General features: G+C 47.1%; 3 protein-coding genes across 4 annotated transcripts in view; 1 reads left to right on the top strand and 2 right to left on the bottom strand.

The window, feature by feature from the left end:
- Positions 1-568: 568 nt before the first annotated feature.
- ZBTB6 (zinc finger and BTB domain containing 6) lies at positions 569-3572 on the bottom strand. Its single transcript, XM_058818315.1, has one exon. It carries the CDS (start codon positions 3485-3487, stop codon positions 2186-2188), a length of 1302 nt encoding a protein of 433 aa, XP_058674298.1. The 5' UTR covers positions 3488-3572; the 3' UTR covers positions 569-2185.
- A 178-nt stretch (positions 3573-3750) lies between these two features.
- On the bottom strand, positions 3751-11087 carry ZBTB26 (zinc finger and BTB domain containing 26). The gene is made up of 2 exons (XM_058818241.1): positions 11038-11087; positions 3751-9210 (listed from the first exon to the last, which is right to left on the bottom strand). The coding sequence occupies exon 2, from the start codon at positions 9198-9200 to the stop codon at positions 7884-7886; it is 1317 nt and encodes a 438-aa protein (XP_058674224.1). The 5' UTR covers positions 9201-9210; positions 11038-11087; the 3' UTR covers positions 3751-7883.
- A 326-nt stretch (positions 11088-11413) lies between these two features.
- Positions 11414-14951, top strand: part of RABGAP1 (RAB GTPase activating protein 1) — a 60918-nt gene continuing 57380 nt past the window's right edge. The window contains exon 1 of one of the 2 annotated variants that reach the window (XM_058818474.1): positions 11414-11478. The gene's annotated coding sequence lies outside the window, so the exon portion shown is untranslated. Of the gene's footprint in view, positions 11479-11752; positions 11939-14951 lie in introns of those variants that run through there. The other variant, XM_058818473.1, reaches the window with a different exon arrangement.

Below are 14951 nucleotides of genomic sequence, written 5' to 3'. Positions count from 1 at the left end.
TCTGGCCCACTCGGTTGTCCCCGAGCCGCCTCAGGCCGGCGGGGCCCGCTGAGGGGTGGGAGCGCTGCCCCGGCACGGCGGCCCCAGCACGGCACCCCTGGAGCCAGCCCCAGCACGGCGGCCCCAGCACGGCACCCCCGGAACCACAGCCGGGAGCTGCAGCTGCTTCTCCGGTCACGCAGAGATAACGCGGCCTTAGCCGAGGTCACGGTGGTGCAGAGCTGTGACTCCTGAGGGGGAAGAATTCATGGCACAAGTGGGTCAGACAGACTCCTCTGAAGGACAGAAAAACGCGTTACTAAATGACCGCCACTGGAACACCGTGTTTTGTTTACTACATCTTGTTTACTCAACACAGCAGGCCAAAATTAAGGTATGCACAGAATTATTAACTGTGATCAGAAAAATCAAGATGTATTTCTGACACAACGCCTTGTTTGCATTTCATTTATTATGTTATGACGAGACATGGTTACATGTAGGGACAGGGGAGAGCAAACTCCTCTAACGTGAACATGTGCACAAGACCAGGGTTTGTCCACAAAGCTTACTGAGACACTGCAGCCACTGAAGAGAACATGCTGGTGGCCTGTCACACAACACAGCTCCCTCTCATGTTTACATGCACGACCAAAACAACTCGGAACCTGCTCCCACAGAAAATACACTTCAAAAGATCAGTCTGTTTCCCCTTTGGCACACAGGGAAGTGCTCATGAGGGAAATACCCAGGCATACACCTGACCATGCCCGTAACAAGTAGTAACAGGAAAGTGCAGGGTAGACATTGTACACAGCCAACCCCTCACGTAGCTGATCAATAAAACCCCAAACAGGCTGGTGCACTCATAGACACAGGGAAGGAAAGTGAAGTGACATTAAAAACTATTGTCTTAGATTTTAGAGCCAGCCAGATTCTGAAGCATTTGGGCCAGACTTCTGGACTCTCAGCAAGAACTTGGAACAGCACTTCTGAAACTTGAAGGAAAGCGTGGTGCGGACAGGAAGGAGTAAGAACTATTGCTTTTTCCTAGTTGTAAGTACCATTATCTCATATTAACAACTGAAATAACTCTTTATTTATATTACATTAAGTGGAAGAAACATGTACCAGCCAGAGACACAGACTGCATCACAGGGTGCTCGATGCTCATGATGAAACTAAAATGACCTGTGAGAAAGCACAAACACACTTCTGCAAACACACATCATGACTGTGTTACTGTGTTACAGAATCAGGGTATGAGACCTCTATGGCTAAGCCATTGCTAGTCAGACAGAAATGCCTGTTTTACAAAATTAGCATTGAAACTATGATTACCCAACAGCACACAGCTGAATTTCACACAAGTGCATATAGCTAAGATCTGTAAAAAAATGAAGGCAGATGTTATGATGCAACAAACAGGACTAAACTTATCAAATACAGGTGCAAAACATTGGTATGACAGAAAAACCCCCACTATTAGAAGAAAGAAGTTTATAAAAATTCAGAACTTGATAAAACTAAAAGCAAGTCCTTTTCATGGGACTGTCCAGTTACAAATAAACTGCAAGGCAATACTGTTTGTTTCTTTCTCTTTTACAAATTCTCTGTTTGCAAGAGACAAACTGAAAGGTCCCTTGATTAGTTTTTCTTTGTTGTGTGTCCTTAAACGTCACAGACTTGAGTATGAAAACACGCCTTCTTTCTGGAAGATCTACCAAAGTTTGGGCAGGGAAGGAGATGATTTCACCATGAATGATCCAGGAACTGGATGGGAACAACTGACTTGCTGAACAACTACAAACACCCCCTTCCCTCAGCTGTTGTCACCAACACCATGGCTCAGGCTTCAGCTTATTGCAGTATCAGTAATAGTCTGAAAGTCAGCAGTGCCTGTCCTTGAAACAAGGAATATAAAACATCATTGGGGTACCAGGATATGCTCAGTATAATGGAAGAGAAGCATGAAATAATTTCCCATATTTTGCAGTTAACTTTCAACTAGGAAACACCTTTTTTCACTGACAGCAATAGCAGCCTTAAGGGTGCAGGCAGGTGTCCTGCTCCAAGGCCTGTCTTGGATCACCAGCCACCTGTTTGTGCTTCTCTCCCTTAGCAGGGGATCTGGAACTGCAATTGCATCTAGAATTTCACTAGCCAGGAGCTTTTTGTGGAGTCTGACTCCACAATTGCCCAGCTATCAATCATAGTCTATTTTAACTTTTGTAATAGTGTTCAGGTTTGGCTTTTCGCTGCTGCTCCTTCCATGAACAGAAGTCAAGTGCTTTTTAAGAGCAGACTTGTGTTTGAAGTCCATGTCGCAGCAGTGGCACTTGTAGGGCCGGTCCCCGCTGTGGATGTTGAGGTGATCCTGCAGCGTGCTCTTGGCCGTGAAGGTCTTCAAGCACACCATGCACTGGAAGGGCCGGATCCCCATGTGCCCCCGGATGTGCCTGTTGAGATTCTTTTTCTGCGTGAATGTTTTGCCACATTGCAAGCACAGGAAGAGTTTGTGCATTTTCAGATGTCTGAGATAGTTCTCGAGGTGCAGAAAGCCCCTGGGACACTTTGGACACTGGTGCCGCCATGAGCTGCCAGAATCCTCCAGGCTCTGGAACCCATTTGCCCCACTGGAAGTTCCTTCTGAATTGTCACCAACAAAAGCCTGAAAGTGATTTCCTGGCATTTCTGTATTCCTGCTTTCAACTGTAGAGTTTATCAAAGAGTGCTGGGTTTCTGGGAAATACAGATTTGTTTTAGAGGAAGTACAAGGCTGAGGAAAATGATCATTCTCTACATTTGCCACACCCATGGAATCCATTCTGAAAATACAGATTTCATCATCCTTATAGCCGATTTCCACCGTTGATATTTCAGGGGATTTTGTGTCCTTCCCTTCTGACACCAAGCTCTGCGCTGCAGGGTGTGGGCCATCCCCATCCCCATCTCCATCTCCATCCTCCTGTTTCACGGGGTATTCTTCGTTCTCTGGGCTGTCTTCAGAGATCTCGATTATTTCACAATCTTTATCTAAAACCTCATCCCCGCTCCTTAGTTCAGCATCCGAGGAGTGGCACCCCTCAGCAGCCTGGGTACCGCTCTCCATGGAAGCGTCGATCTCCAAGTACTTGGACAAAGCCTCGGTGCACTTCTCCACAATGTGAACCATCTGCAGGTAACTCGCGGCCGTCAGGTACTTGAGCAGCTCCTTCCTCTTGACTTCCAGCGCGCCCGTGTAGCAGGAGAGCAGCAGCTTCCTGCCCACCTCGGCGCTCTGCAGGATGGTGATCCGCACCTGCCTGGACTGGTTGAGCAGGAACTGATCGCGCATGAAGGTGGAGCAGGCGGCGAAGATCACCTTGTGCCCCTGGAACTCGGTGTCGTTGATGTAGATGGACACGTCGCAGAAGAGGTTCTGCTGCCGCAGGAGGTTCATCTTTTGCAGCACGGCATCGCCCTGCTGCTCGAACTGGAAGTGCAGCACCTCCGAGTCCGCCGCCATGGCGGGGCCCGCGGGCACGGCCGGAGCGTCTGGCCGGGCTCAGCCCACTCCCGCCTCGGGCAGGACCCGCTGTCCCGGGGCTCCCGGGCCGCCCGCCGCCGGCCGCGATCCCGCTCCCCCCGCTCCGCGCCGCTGCCCGCAGCCGGTCCCGCTCCGCCGCCGGTGCCGCAGCGCCCCGGAACAGCTTCCCCGCCCGCCCCTTCCGCCCGCCCGCCCCCGGTGCGCCGTGACCGCGGTGGAAATGAGAGGCGGCGGCAGACAGAGTTAGCAGCACGTTTATTAGAAGACTTGGCACTGCTACAGCGGTTGCCGCTGGGGGAAACCGCACCGGCACCGGGGCGCGCCTCGCCCACCGTTCGGTAGAGGTAGCGACGTGTCCGCCCCCGTAAGGCATCCCGGGGAGCGGCTACCGGGGCTCCTCCTCGCCATCAGCCGGGACGCGCCGGGGGAACGGCGAAGCGCCGGCCCGAACGCCGCCGGGACGAGCTGCTGGCTTCTTCACGGCCACGGGACAACGCCCGGCAGCCGCCGACCCGCCTGCTTTGGTTATCACACGTAGTGTAAGACTTTTGCCCAGTCAGTGAAGAGGTAGCTAATGCTCAGTCCATCGATTATACAATCTCAAAGGAAAGGCGTCCGTCCTGCCTTCTCACCCCTTACCAAGTCGGGAGACACCACTATGTCTCCCTCTTTGTTTATAAAAATTAACATTTAACGTGACTTTAGAGTTATCCGAACAGTTTCAGTTTGTATCACATTTTGATTCTCCCTCCTCACTTTTATTCTTCCCAGTGACTCCAAAACCATAATCAGCCCCACACAAATAATTTCTACGTTATTTCAACAAAAGTTCAGCGGCAGCTAAGTTTTGCCAAAAAGCTAGGGGAGAGAAAGACTGACACTTCAAATTCTTCAGTTACTAACCTGCAAAACATGTCTTCTAAGAGAAAAATAAATTAAGGAAAGACTCATCCCTGATCTATGCAGGAGGCTGTGCAGTTGCAGCACATGCTGCAGGAACACATGCTACACAAGCTACCATCACTCAGAAGTGGTGAGCCCAAACCTCTGGCAAACCTAAATTCTAAAAATTCCTTCTTCTATATAATATAAATAAATAAAATGCCAACTTAAAAAAATCCTAATATACTGAGGAGTTATTAAAATACTTTTGTAATAGACTTCAGTTATTTTTAGGATATGCAGGAAGTTGTACAGCACATTAAGTTGTGAGACTATCCACTTACCAGCAAATGGTATTCTACACAGTAACACACAGATTATGATAACTGCCATAGTCCTCATCTGAATATGCAGCATCAGTAGCAACAACCAACAGATCTAATCTTTCACTACTCGGGACATTGCAATGAAGACAACATTTTACATACATGGACAATTAAGTTCATCTTACTCTATAATTGAGCTGCCTCTGCATATTCCATTTATCATAATTCTCACTCCATCTTAATCTGTCATTCAGAGAAGCAGCATTAGCCAGATTTTGCTTTTCTATTACCTCTTCTATACTCTTCACTTGCCTTTCCATATAGGGGCAAATTCTCGATGAACTCTACCACCGGTGCACTCTGCATCGGCATAGTGCCCTCAGAGCTCCAGTGTTTCTGGAGCCACACAGCCATCTCCTGCACAAATCTTTTGGTCTGCACCCTTCTGCCAGGCCAAAAGCAGACATTAGTAAAAGTCACTTTTCATCCAACAGATGTGTCCATTTTCAGTGAAGAACATCTTCTGCATTTCTGCTTTTTCCTATTTATTTATGCCATGCTCTTGCCAAACACCACAGCAGCCTTTAATTGAGCAGCCCAGCAGTCTTGGCCTTCTCAGCCGTCCAAATCACCACAGCACAGGGTAGACTGAACACCTGTGCATCTTGACCAAATGACTTCTTTTGTTTCTTAGGAAACTCCTTGTCTCTTCGTATCAGCTTCAAGTCACCCACAGCTACTTCAATAAGCTGTATTCTCCTTACAGTAACATTACAGCTTCATAATTTCACAAAAACCAAAACTTTCCAGATAGACAAAACTTTCAATACTGTCCATTTTGCTGCCACGTTTTCCAGCATTTGTGCAGTTGTATTCCTTTCTGTGGCAGAAAACCATTTTCTTTTTTGTGTCCATATTCATATTGCCTTGGATTGTTCACTAGTACCTTACAGCACGTTGACCTGGCTCTGCAAGCTCTTGTTCTCCACGTCTATCTTCATTTTGACATAGCACTATAACTTATTTCCATTTAGTGAATAATAGATTATCAAAATGTTTAGACAATACAGAAGATTTTGCCTGAAGACAGAATGCAAGCATCAGATGCAACTGTCACGGTCAAATTTAGTTCAAAACAACTCTGAAAGTGGGTGGCTTCAAGAGGAAAACAGTTCTTCCCATGCAAACCTATCTTCTACCCCAGCAACCTGAACAATAATTTAAAAAGTCTCAAATAGTTAGACTTTAGGCCTAAATATATTTGCTACAACTTGAAAGATGAATGCCCTGATGTAATTTCCTTTGCTTACTTCATAGCTGTCCATGTAAGAGTTCGTGTAACAGTCAAGTGCAGTAGTTCAAGAACTCAATTGCAAAAACTGATTCACAGAATCACCTTCTTTTTCTACTTCAAAGTATGTGGATTTCTGAAAACGTTCTGCAACATTAACTTGTTTTAACGTCCATCAGTGTAATATCTGCGTAAGGAAATCCTGACTTCTACACACACAGAACTGAAGAGCAAGACCAACTTTTGATAATGACATACACAACACTTTTTGCTCTACACACCTTTGGTCATACCTGTTTACATTTTTAACCATACAATAGCAGCCTTTCACCCCCACCCCTCATTCAAACACACCAACAGTACTATGTTTAGGTAGGAAGCATAATCTCAGCCTCACGGCAAACCTTGTGGAAAAGAGCTGCACTGGAAGAAATCCTTATTCCTAACACAAACAGCAGTTCTCTGCCGAGGATCAGCCATTTGATTATTAGTCTATGCTACACTTCAGTACTAACAGTGCTGTTCTACTGGGAATGGTGTGCCTCAGATAAATTAAGCTTCTTTCAGCCTGCCTGGGATACTGATAATTCCACAGCACTTCTGAGAAGCAGCATGGTGTAATCCCAGAATCCCAATTAACATGCCATTCCCGCTACATTTGATGTTTAAGGCGGTATACAAGAGGTATTGCTGAGTACAGTCAATAGCTGATATATTAACCTATAGAAATTGTGCTACCTATACCTCATCCTAGGATCTGTAAAACACTAATGGTCACTTCAAAAAAGTTCAAGAAATCAAAAAAAATTATGTTAAGTTCTTATAGCAGGTATTTTTGTTTAAAGTTAAGTGACACGTGGCCCTTATTAGACATCAAGGAGAGACATACAAGAACTAAGGAAGGAAAAAAGCAAAAAAAAGTCGTGGACTTGTTACACATTGCAGCTTTAAAAAGATTATTTTCACAGTGTCAGAAAGCAGTATTTCTCCACTCCAGCTTTGCTCTAAACCCAACAGCTGTTGTGGTTTGTGATGCAAAACTTACGGAAGATGGAGGATAACTTTTAGCTTTGAAGTGTTTAGCTTGTCTCAGTACATGCACTGGCGAGTGCCCTTTAAAAATCCCAGGTATGCCAGCATAAGAACAGGTCACATTTGCACTCCAGGCACCAGCCTCTCACATTCCAGAGCTGCAATTTATCCTCAGTTTGAACAGCTCTATGCAATGATCAGCTAACCCTGCCAAATCATTTAGGGTTTCATCTTTTCATAATGCATGTTGAGGTTAAAAACCCTGAGAGTTTTTAAGAGAGCATTGATTGGCAGCAGAAGTTTCTTGAAATAGGTTTAGAAAGGGCAAAAAAGTGACACAAAAATACTTCATTTCAACTGCAGGAGTCTAGGGGTAAGATCAGAGAAAGGTAATTTTAAGAGGTAAGTTTAAATTTGAGTATATGGAGTGTTTTCAGTTATCCAGTGCCTTTTAAAAAAAATATTGGGTTATCTCACACACTTGTCCTCTTTGCTTTCCTCCATCTGCCCAGCCACAGAGAGGCCTCTAACTGCACAGCAGATGGTTTACTTGCAGCCCACAGCAACAGTCTTTCAAAAGGTGTTAGTCTTGAGTCTCCTAATCAGAGAGAAATGAAACAATTAACCCCTTAATCCACAGTAGAGACATAGACAGAAACCTGAATGAGGATTGCTATTCACAGAAAATATCAAGTAAGACTAAGAGCGATGGCTGAAGACCTGCCAGGTTTTGCAATCCAACCATCTGTAGCCTTTCAGGGCACACCACTAGTTTAGGGAAGAAGCCAAACCAACGGTTGGCTCCTCTCAGTCACGATCCCTACACAGGGCGAGTTTTAATTGCTTAATTGACGCAGGTACTATCATTTCTTAAACCGAGCACGGCCTGAGGCAGCTTCCCTGCATCCAGTACCTGGCTGGCATCAGCCTGCTGGCAGACCTTACTGTCTGTAGCAGCGCTACACGTGAACGAATCGAAGTCCACCGTTATGTCTTGCACGTTTCTTTCATTGGCATTGTCAAAGCTGTTTTTACCGTGCAGCTGTTTGAGGTGTTTCCTCAGAACGGGCTTATGCGCAAAGACCATGTCACAGTAGTTACACTTGTGGGGCTTGTCCCCACTGTGCAGGTTGAGGTGGTCCTGTAAGGAACACTTCTGAGAAAACGTTTTCCCACAGATCTTACATTGGAATGGTTTGATGCCTGCGTGCACTCTCATGTGCCGGTGGAGATTGCCCTTCTGAGTGAACGTCTTGCCACAGAGCAGACACATGAATAGTTTATGCATCTTTAAGTGGTTAGCATAGTTTTCCAGATGCCGAAACACTCTTGTGCACTTTGGACACTGATGGTGCCACTGGAGGCCTTTGTCTATCCCTCGGTTGTTAGGCCCAAACATATCTTTAGAGGCCAGGATGATGTTATCGCTGCCGGCGTACGAAAGGGCATAGTTGTGGAGGTGGTTTTGCTCTATTTCACTTGCTCTGTTCTCAACAGTGGAGTTGATAAGAAAGTGTTGAGGCTCTGAGGAATGCAGTGCAGTTTGTTCAGAAGAAATAAACTGATTCTGATCCTTCTTATTCCTAACTTCTGATACCTCCCCAATGGACTCCACCTTGATGATCTGGATATCGCTATCCTCCATGTCCATGCTGTCTTCTGAAGGCTGAATACAAGGCGAGTCCTGCTGCAGAGAGTCATCGTCTCCCTGATGCTCCTTCAGCTCAGAAGAGTCGCTTTGCTGTTCGCACTCTTTGCTCTCCAGCGGCTGCTTGGGTTTGATGAACTTCCACAGGGCCTGGGTGCACCGCTCCACAATGTGGCTCATCTGCAGAAAGCTCGCAGCAGTCAGGTAGTTCACCAGCTCCATTTCAGGGAACTCCAGAGTGCCACTGTAGCAAGAGAGAAGCAGCTGCCTTCCCACTTCTGAACTCTGCAGGATGGAGATTTTTACATCTCTGGAGTCGTTCAGTAAGAACTGATCTCTTAAAAAAGGAGAGCCAGCAGCAAAGACAATTTTATGCCCGTGAACTTCAACATCATCTATATGGACCACAACATCACAAAACTTGTTTTCTTCCCTCAGTTTGTTCATTTTCTGTAACATTGAATCTCCATAGTTGTCAAACTTGAAATGAAGAATATCTGATCTTTCTGACATTTTGGCACACCTAAGGAAAAGCAGCAGAGAAAAATCCAAACAATGAATACTTTTTGTTTTCTAAAAGGTAGGTTAGAAAGATTTAAAGTAATAATATAAAGTGGGTGTTTATCAGCCATTATGTTTTTTATCCTCGGTACATACTGAAGTCCATTACAAGTAAGAAAAAATTCAAGTTTATATCTCATATTACGACAACTTTTACCTTTTTTTAATGTAATGAAGCCTAAATATTAAGTGGAGGTGCTATGACGAAAATTCTACTGAAGCAATATCCTAAAGAGTTAGGATGTAAAGGGAAACTCTATTTTCAGCAAGCTTTGGGTTTTGCAGCACTGGGTTGAACACATTAGATTGTCTTTTGAGTTCTCCTGCAGGAGTTGGTTATTTTTGTGTTGTTTTGGCTTTTCCTAAGATTACAGTAAAAAATCTTCACAATGGCCTCCGCTAGGCTCCCTGTTTTGAATACCTGGGGAATAAAGGAAGCCTTGTGTCTAGGGCTGTTCCTTGGAAGATCACTTCTCTAGGAAGTTTGTTCTTGTTTTGATAGGACTTGGAATGAAGAACAGCAGATCTTCCATAAACCAAATACCGTTCTTTTGTCTTTCAACAGTTGCTTAACAATTTATAAGACTACACTGATTCTGGATGCAATACTGCTCACACAATCCTGCCAAAGCACTAGGATTGCAGGAAGTGAAGAAATAACAGGAGACTAAATGATGCAAGATTTGGTCAGATAAAATTACAAAACAAAGCAAAACTTACACCTCCCAACTATTACAAATACCACATAAAGCTCAAAAGGAAGCTTTGAAGTTTATAGATAAAAGCAGATACTGCTCTCTTGGTGCATGAAGTGTCAGCTGAGTGTACACACAAGAATGGCATTGTGCCCACACGAGACAACTATTCAAAGAATATTTTTGGAAGCATCTGTCAATAATCAGGGCTTTTTCAGTTTGCAGCTCATACAGCATTTGGAGACACGACCTCCTCACTGATCACCCCCATCAAGCATATCTTCCAGTGTATGGCATGCAAAAATTAGGATTTCAGAAGGATTGCAGAAGACTTGTTTGGAAGCAGGGGGGGCATCGTTCTGCACTACAACCAGTTCTGCTGAACCTGCAGAACTCAGTCACCTTCAGCACTGCCTGACCAACCCCATATCTAGGGCTGAAAGCTTAATTTTAAGAGGCAACAGCCTTTGGCAAATATAAACGACAGGAACAGATCATCCTGATAGACCTTCAGTGAATTTTACACATTATCAAACTGGTTCTTTTTGTGTTTTCTCTGGACAGTGATGAGGGAAGTCCAATTGTGGGTCTGTTTTTTCCACCTTGGAAATTCATACAATACGAATGCAGTTAAAGCACCCACGCTAAAGTTACACTGTGCTGTTAACCACAGCTATTCCAGCCATTCAGCCCATCTTTGGCAGATTGCAAGAGCCACATCGTGAGAAACTGTACATCGAAAAGTTGTGACTTGCCTTAGCACACGTTCAGTTTCAACTACTACTGATCTCCAAGAGAAAAGAGCATTAAATGAATCCCAAACCCGTTATCTCGGGGGGGTGGCAGACCAAGGCAAGCTCCCGTCGGACGCGCAGGGCTCCCCGTTGGAAGCACGTGCTTCCTCGGCTTTTACCGACCGCGGATCGGCCCGGCCCCCGCACCCCGGGGCCCGGGAAAAGAATATTCCAGCTCGGCCGGGAGCCCGCGCAGCATCCCCTAACAATGTGAACGCGGTGCCCTTTGCGAGAGCGGGAGAAGCCGCTGTCCGCGCCAGGCCCGGCCCCGCGGGAGGAACGGAGGGAAGGGGCAGGTACCTGTAGCGTCGGGCCGCGTCCCCGCGCTGGCACCCGCGGCCGCTCCTGCCTCCGGCTACAGACCTAGAGAGGGGAGGAGACCCGCCGTGAGCCGCCGCCCCAGCGCCGGGCCGGGCCCGGCCGCCCGCCGCGCCCCCCGGGCGGCCCCGCGCCCCGCCGCGCCCCCGGCCGGGCCGGGCCGCCCTCCGAGCGCGGCCTGCGGGGGCAGCGGGAGCCGCGGGCCGCTCCGCGCCGCGCTCCGGGGCCGCCGCCCGCGCCCCGCCGGCCCGCCGGGACCTACAGGCGCCACCGCAGCCCAGCACCGCGACTCGGAACCGCATTGTCCGCCCGCCGGAAGAGCCGCGCCCGGAAGGACCGGCGGGGCCGCCCCTCCGCCCGGTCACGTGGGGCGGCGGCGGCCCAGGCCCGGCACCGGGAGCGGCGGCGGCGGCGGCGGCCGGGGTAGGTGCGGTTCGCGCTGTCCGCCCCGTCCCTTCCGCGCTCCCGCGGCGCTGCCCCGCCGCCGCTCCCTCCCGGTGTGCGGGAGCCGGGGGCCGTCCTGCGCTCCGCTGCCGCCGGGTCCCTCCCTCGCCCCCGGGGCCGCGTCCCCCGCCCGGCGCGGTGCCTCCCCGTCCCCTCTGCCCGCAAGGGCCGCGGCCTCGGCGGCAGCGGGGCCGTGACGCCGTCCCGGGTCCCGCAGGGCCGGGCCGAGTCCTGGGGCAGGCGGGGGCGTCGGGCCCGGCCCGTCCTCCCCAGCCGCGGATGTTGGGGACAGGGACCCCCCGCCTCGGAGCGCGTCCCGGGGCCGCCGGCTTCCCCCGCATCCCACCCCGGGCGGCGCGGCGCTGACACCGAGGGACCGGCCGGGCACCGCTTTCCCTCTCCTTGTCGCGGGGTGTCGGTTGTTGCCTGTCGCTTCCAGGTGGATCCCAAAATGTGGCATTTCGTTGCGTGCAGAAATCTTTATTTGGTTCATGTACCATAAGTTCTGTGTTTTTTGCGGGTTTTATCCTTCTTGTTGTCAAGGAAGTGCTTCTTTCAGTTAAAATGTCCCCAGTAGATAATTTTTAAGGACTGGTTGTGTCTGTTTGGAGTGAAAATTAAGTACAAACAGATTGTGCGAAGTTGGTTTAAAAACACTTATCAGCAAAAATTAAGTGGAAATGGAATTGCTGGAAGTAAAGTTGGTGGTTTATCTCTGTGTAGATTTGCCTGATCTTTTTGGGGGAGAGAAGGAGAAGTAGATAAAGTATTCAGGAGAGGTTTGGAGAGAAGGAAAAAATCATGTGAGAGGTTGGCAGAGGAAAAAGGTTGTGTTTATTTCTTGAATACAGGCTGGAGAACAGGTAGGGCATAGAGGTATGGCTTGATCTGTGTTTCAGATTTTGTTTTACTTACAGGTTCTGTTAAAGCCCAACTCGATAGGATTTCTGAGACTTTTGGCTGCTTAGAAAACATGTTATTACAGGAGTTGCCTGCTGCTGTTTGACTTGCAGAAATGCTGTATTCTTTTTAAAGGCCTCTACTTAAAAGGTCAAGGACCTGAGCAAACTTATTTTTGTGTACACAGTAAACAAATTAACCAGTGGAGCTTGGCATAGGGGTTTCCTTCCAATTTCCAGCCCTAAGTGCAGGCAGTGTTAGTAACACACACCAAATGGAACTCCTTTTTTCTTGCTTCTTCCACAGCGTATTTTTAAAGCGCTCTGGTTGTCTGGTGAGCGTAGCTCCCCGTTAGTGTTTGTATCCTAGTGAGAGCAGCTCCAGCAGTACATGGAGCATCTCCCCAGAGTTTGTTTAGCTGCTGGCTACCCTGGCTCCCTCCCAGCCTGCAGCCCGTGCTGGGTCCTGGCTGCACGCTCTGAGATGGGGCTGGTGCTGGGGAGCGTCAGCTGCGGCGCGTGGATGAACCGACTGCTCACAGTTAATTCATTCCAGCAGCATTCCTGTGCTGGGCTGGCTGAGGCCGTGTCAGCATTTCTTTTATAAACTGCAGTTTCCCAGGACGGGCTGCTTGTTTCTGGGATGGGGAATTTACTGATTACAAGAGCCTAAAATTAGGGTTTTGTTCTCTGCCAGATAGTTCAAATTCGGATTGAAAGAAAAATCATGTTGGCAATAGCTATCAACCTGTTAAAGATTGCATTAGCTTAACTCTTGTGTTTTATCTGATGCCTGGTTTTGCATACAGTGTCTAGTGATTCACTCTTCTTCCTGAGATCTGTGAGGAGAGCGGTGGAATTAGAGACACCATTATCTCCCAATAACAATATCTTTTTTCTTTCTGGCTCTGGAAATTAGTGGAAACATCCGTGCCTGACAGTGTGTTGTAAAATGAAAGGGAAAGTTAGACTTGTAGTTGTTATTTTTTATTGATTACTCTTTAGTCATCCTAAATCTGTATTTTCACATGCAGTATTCCTCTGGCTTTCCTGCTTCATTTTGAGTGCCAAGGACTTCTTGTTGCATTTGAGGGTATGTGTTGCACAGGGAAGGTGGGTAAAGGTCTGACGTGATTAAGCAGACTAATCATGTGATATGTGAGAAGAAAAAAGATTGCTACTGATTGCTTCTATACTGCTTGGGTTTTTTTTTTCCCCAGAGCTGTGATAAAACACAGGCATTGACCTGGAGTGTTTCCAGGCTTTTTTCAGGACTTGCAATGTATTTTAAAACAACAGGTGTGCACCAGGTGAATTGTACAGGTAGAAAAACCCACAGCTGTGCAAGGCTGTAGGAGCTCAGTCTTACAGCATGCTGGGTTCTCTGTTATAGCACAGCTCTGCAAAGTGCTCTGTAAAAGCCTCTGAACTCTGCCACAAATTCCACTGTTCACCCACACTAAGATGCTAATGATGAACACTTGGAAAGCAGAACTTTGTATCTTTAAACTGAACCATACTGGATTTGTTGTTAAACTGAGCATAGAGCCAGAGGAATAGAAACAGAAAATACATTATATTGAGGTATTTCAGCCACCTCAGTGTCTTTTCAGCATGTCACCTTCTCATTTTCCATGATTTTTAACACTATACTTGGTGGTTTCATGTTTTGGAGGATAGAGGATATAAGTTTTTTTTGCATGCCAAGCTTTCTGACTTTGCTTTTTATGGCAAATGAATTACTGCTCTTCAGTAATTTAGTTAATATTGCTGTAGTGTTCTTTATCCAGTGCATTCTGCATCAGATATATTGGAACTTTGTGGAATCACTTTAGGAACTGCAGCTGAGGTAAAAAGCTGAGAAAGATATGAATGGGGAAAAAAACCTTCTCCTCTCTGGTTTGCATACCTGTTCTCATGCTTATTCTCTTTTCTGCCCTGGAAGCCCAGGACTTATTTTTTTGTTGCATTTCCCTGTAAATTCCGTGCTAAGGATGCTACATCTGCTGTTGACTCTCAGGTTGAAGAAGTTCATGCCTGAAATGTTGATTTTTCCACTCACCCTCTGTCTTTTTGTGTGGCCATGGCTGTTCTAAGCACCAGAAATTATTATGGGTATTCCTTGGAACTGCAGTGAGCCCAGCTGTAGTTACAAGTGCTGTGCTTCACTTGTTGCACCTGTCCCAGGGTGGCATTCAAGCCCCAGCCTCTTCCAGTGATGTAAAATTGAAGGTTTTCTGGTTTTCCTTTTTGCTATATGCTGTTTGCTTTAAGCTCTTTTAAATTCATTCTGGCAGAACTTTGAAGGAAAACTTTGATCACAAATCAAAGTCAGGTGTCAAATATTTGGGAAAGGGAGGGAAAGTAAAAGATAAATGTTTTATAAATGTGTGTAACTAATCTGAACTTTTGATAGGCTTGCTTTCCAGTTGTTCAAGATTTTAATCGTGGTGAATGGGGTCTCTGCTCTTCCTCTGCACATTATCTTGAGTAGAGAGTGAGGTGTAACAGCAGTGAAGGGGAATTTCACAGAGAACCAGAATTTTAAGTAAA

The sequence above is a fragment of the Ammospiza caudacuta genome, chromosome 21 (assembly GCF_027887145.1).
Source record: "Ammospiza caudacuta isolate bAmmCau1 chromosome 21, bAmmCau1.pri, whole genome shotgun sequence".
Lineage (NCBI taxonomy): Eukaryota > Metazoa > Chordata > Aves > Passeriformes > Passerellidae > Ammospiza > Ammospiza caudacuta.
This window is presented reverse-complemented; position numbering and strand designations above follow the sequence as displayed.

Coding starts and splice junctions, on each gene's coding strand:
- ZBTB6 (XM_058818315.1), bottom strand. CDS start 3,487: ATGGCGGCGGACTCGGAGGTGCTGCACTTCCAGTTCGAGCAGCAGGGC.
- ZBTB26 (XM_058818241.1), bottom strand. CDS start 9,200: ATGTCAGAAAGATCAGATATTCTTCATTTCAAGTTTGACAACTATGGA.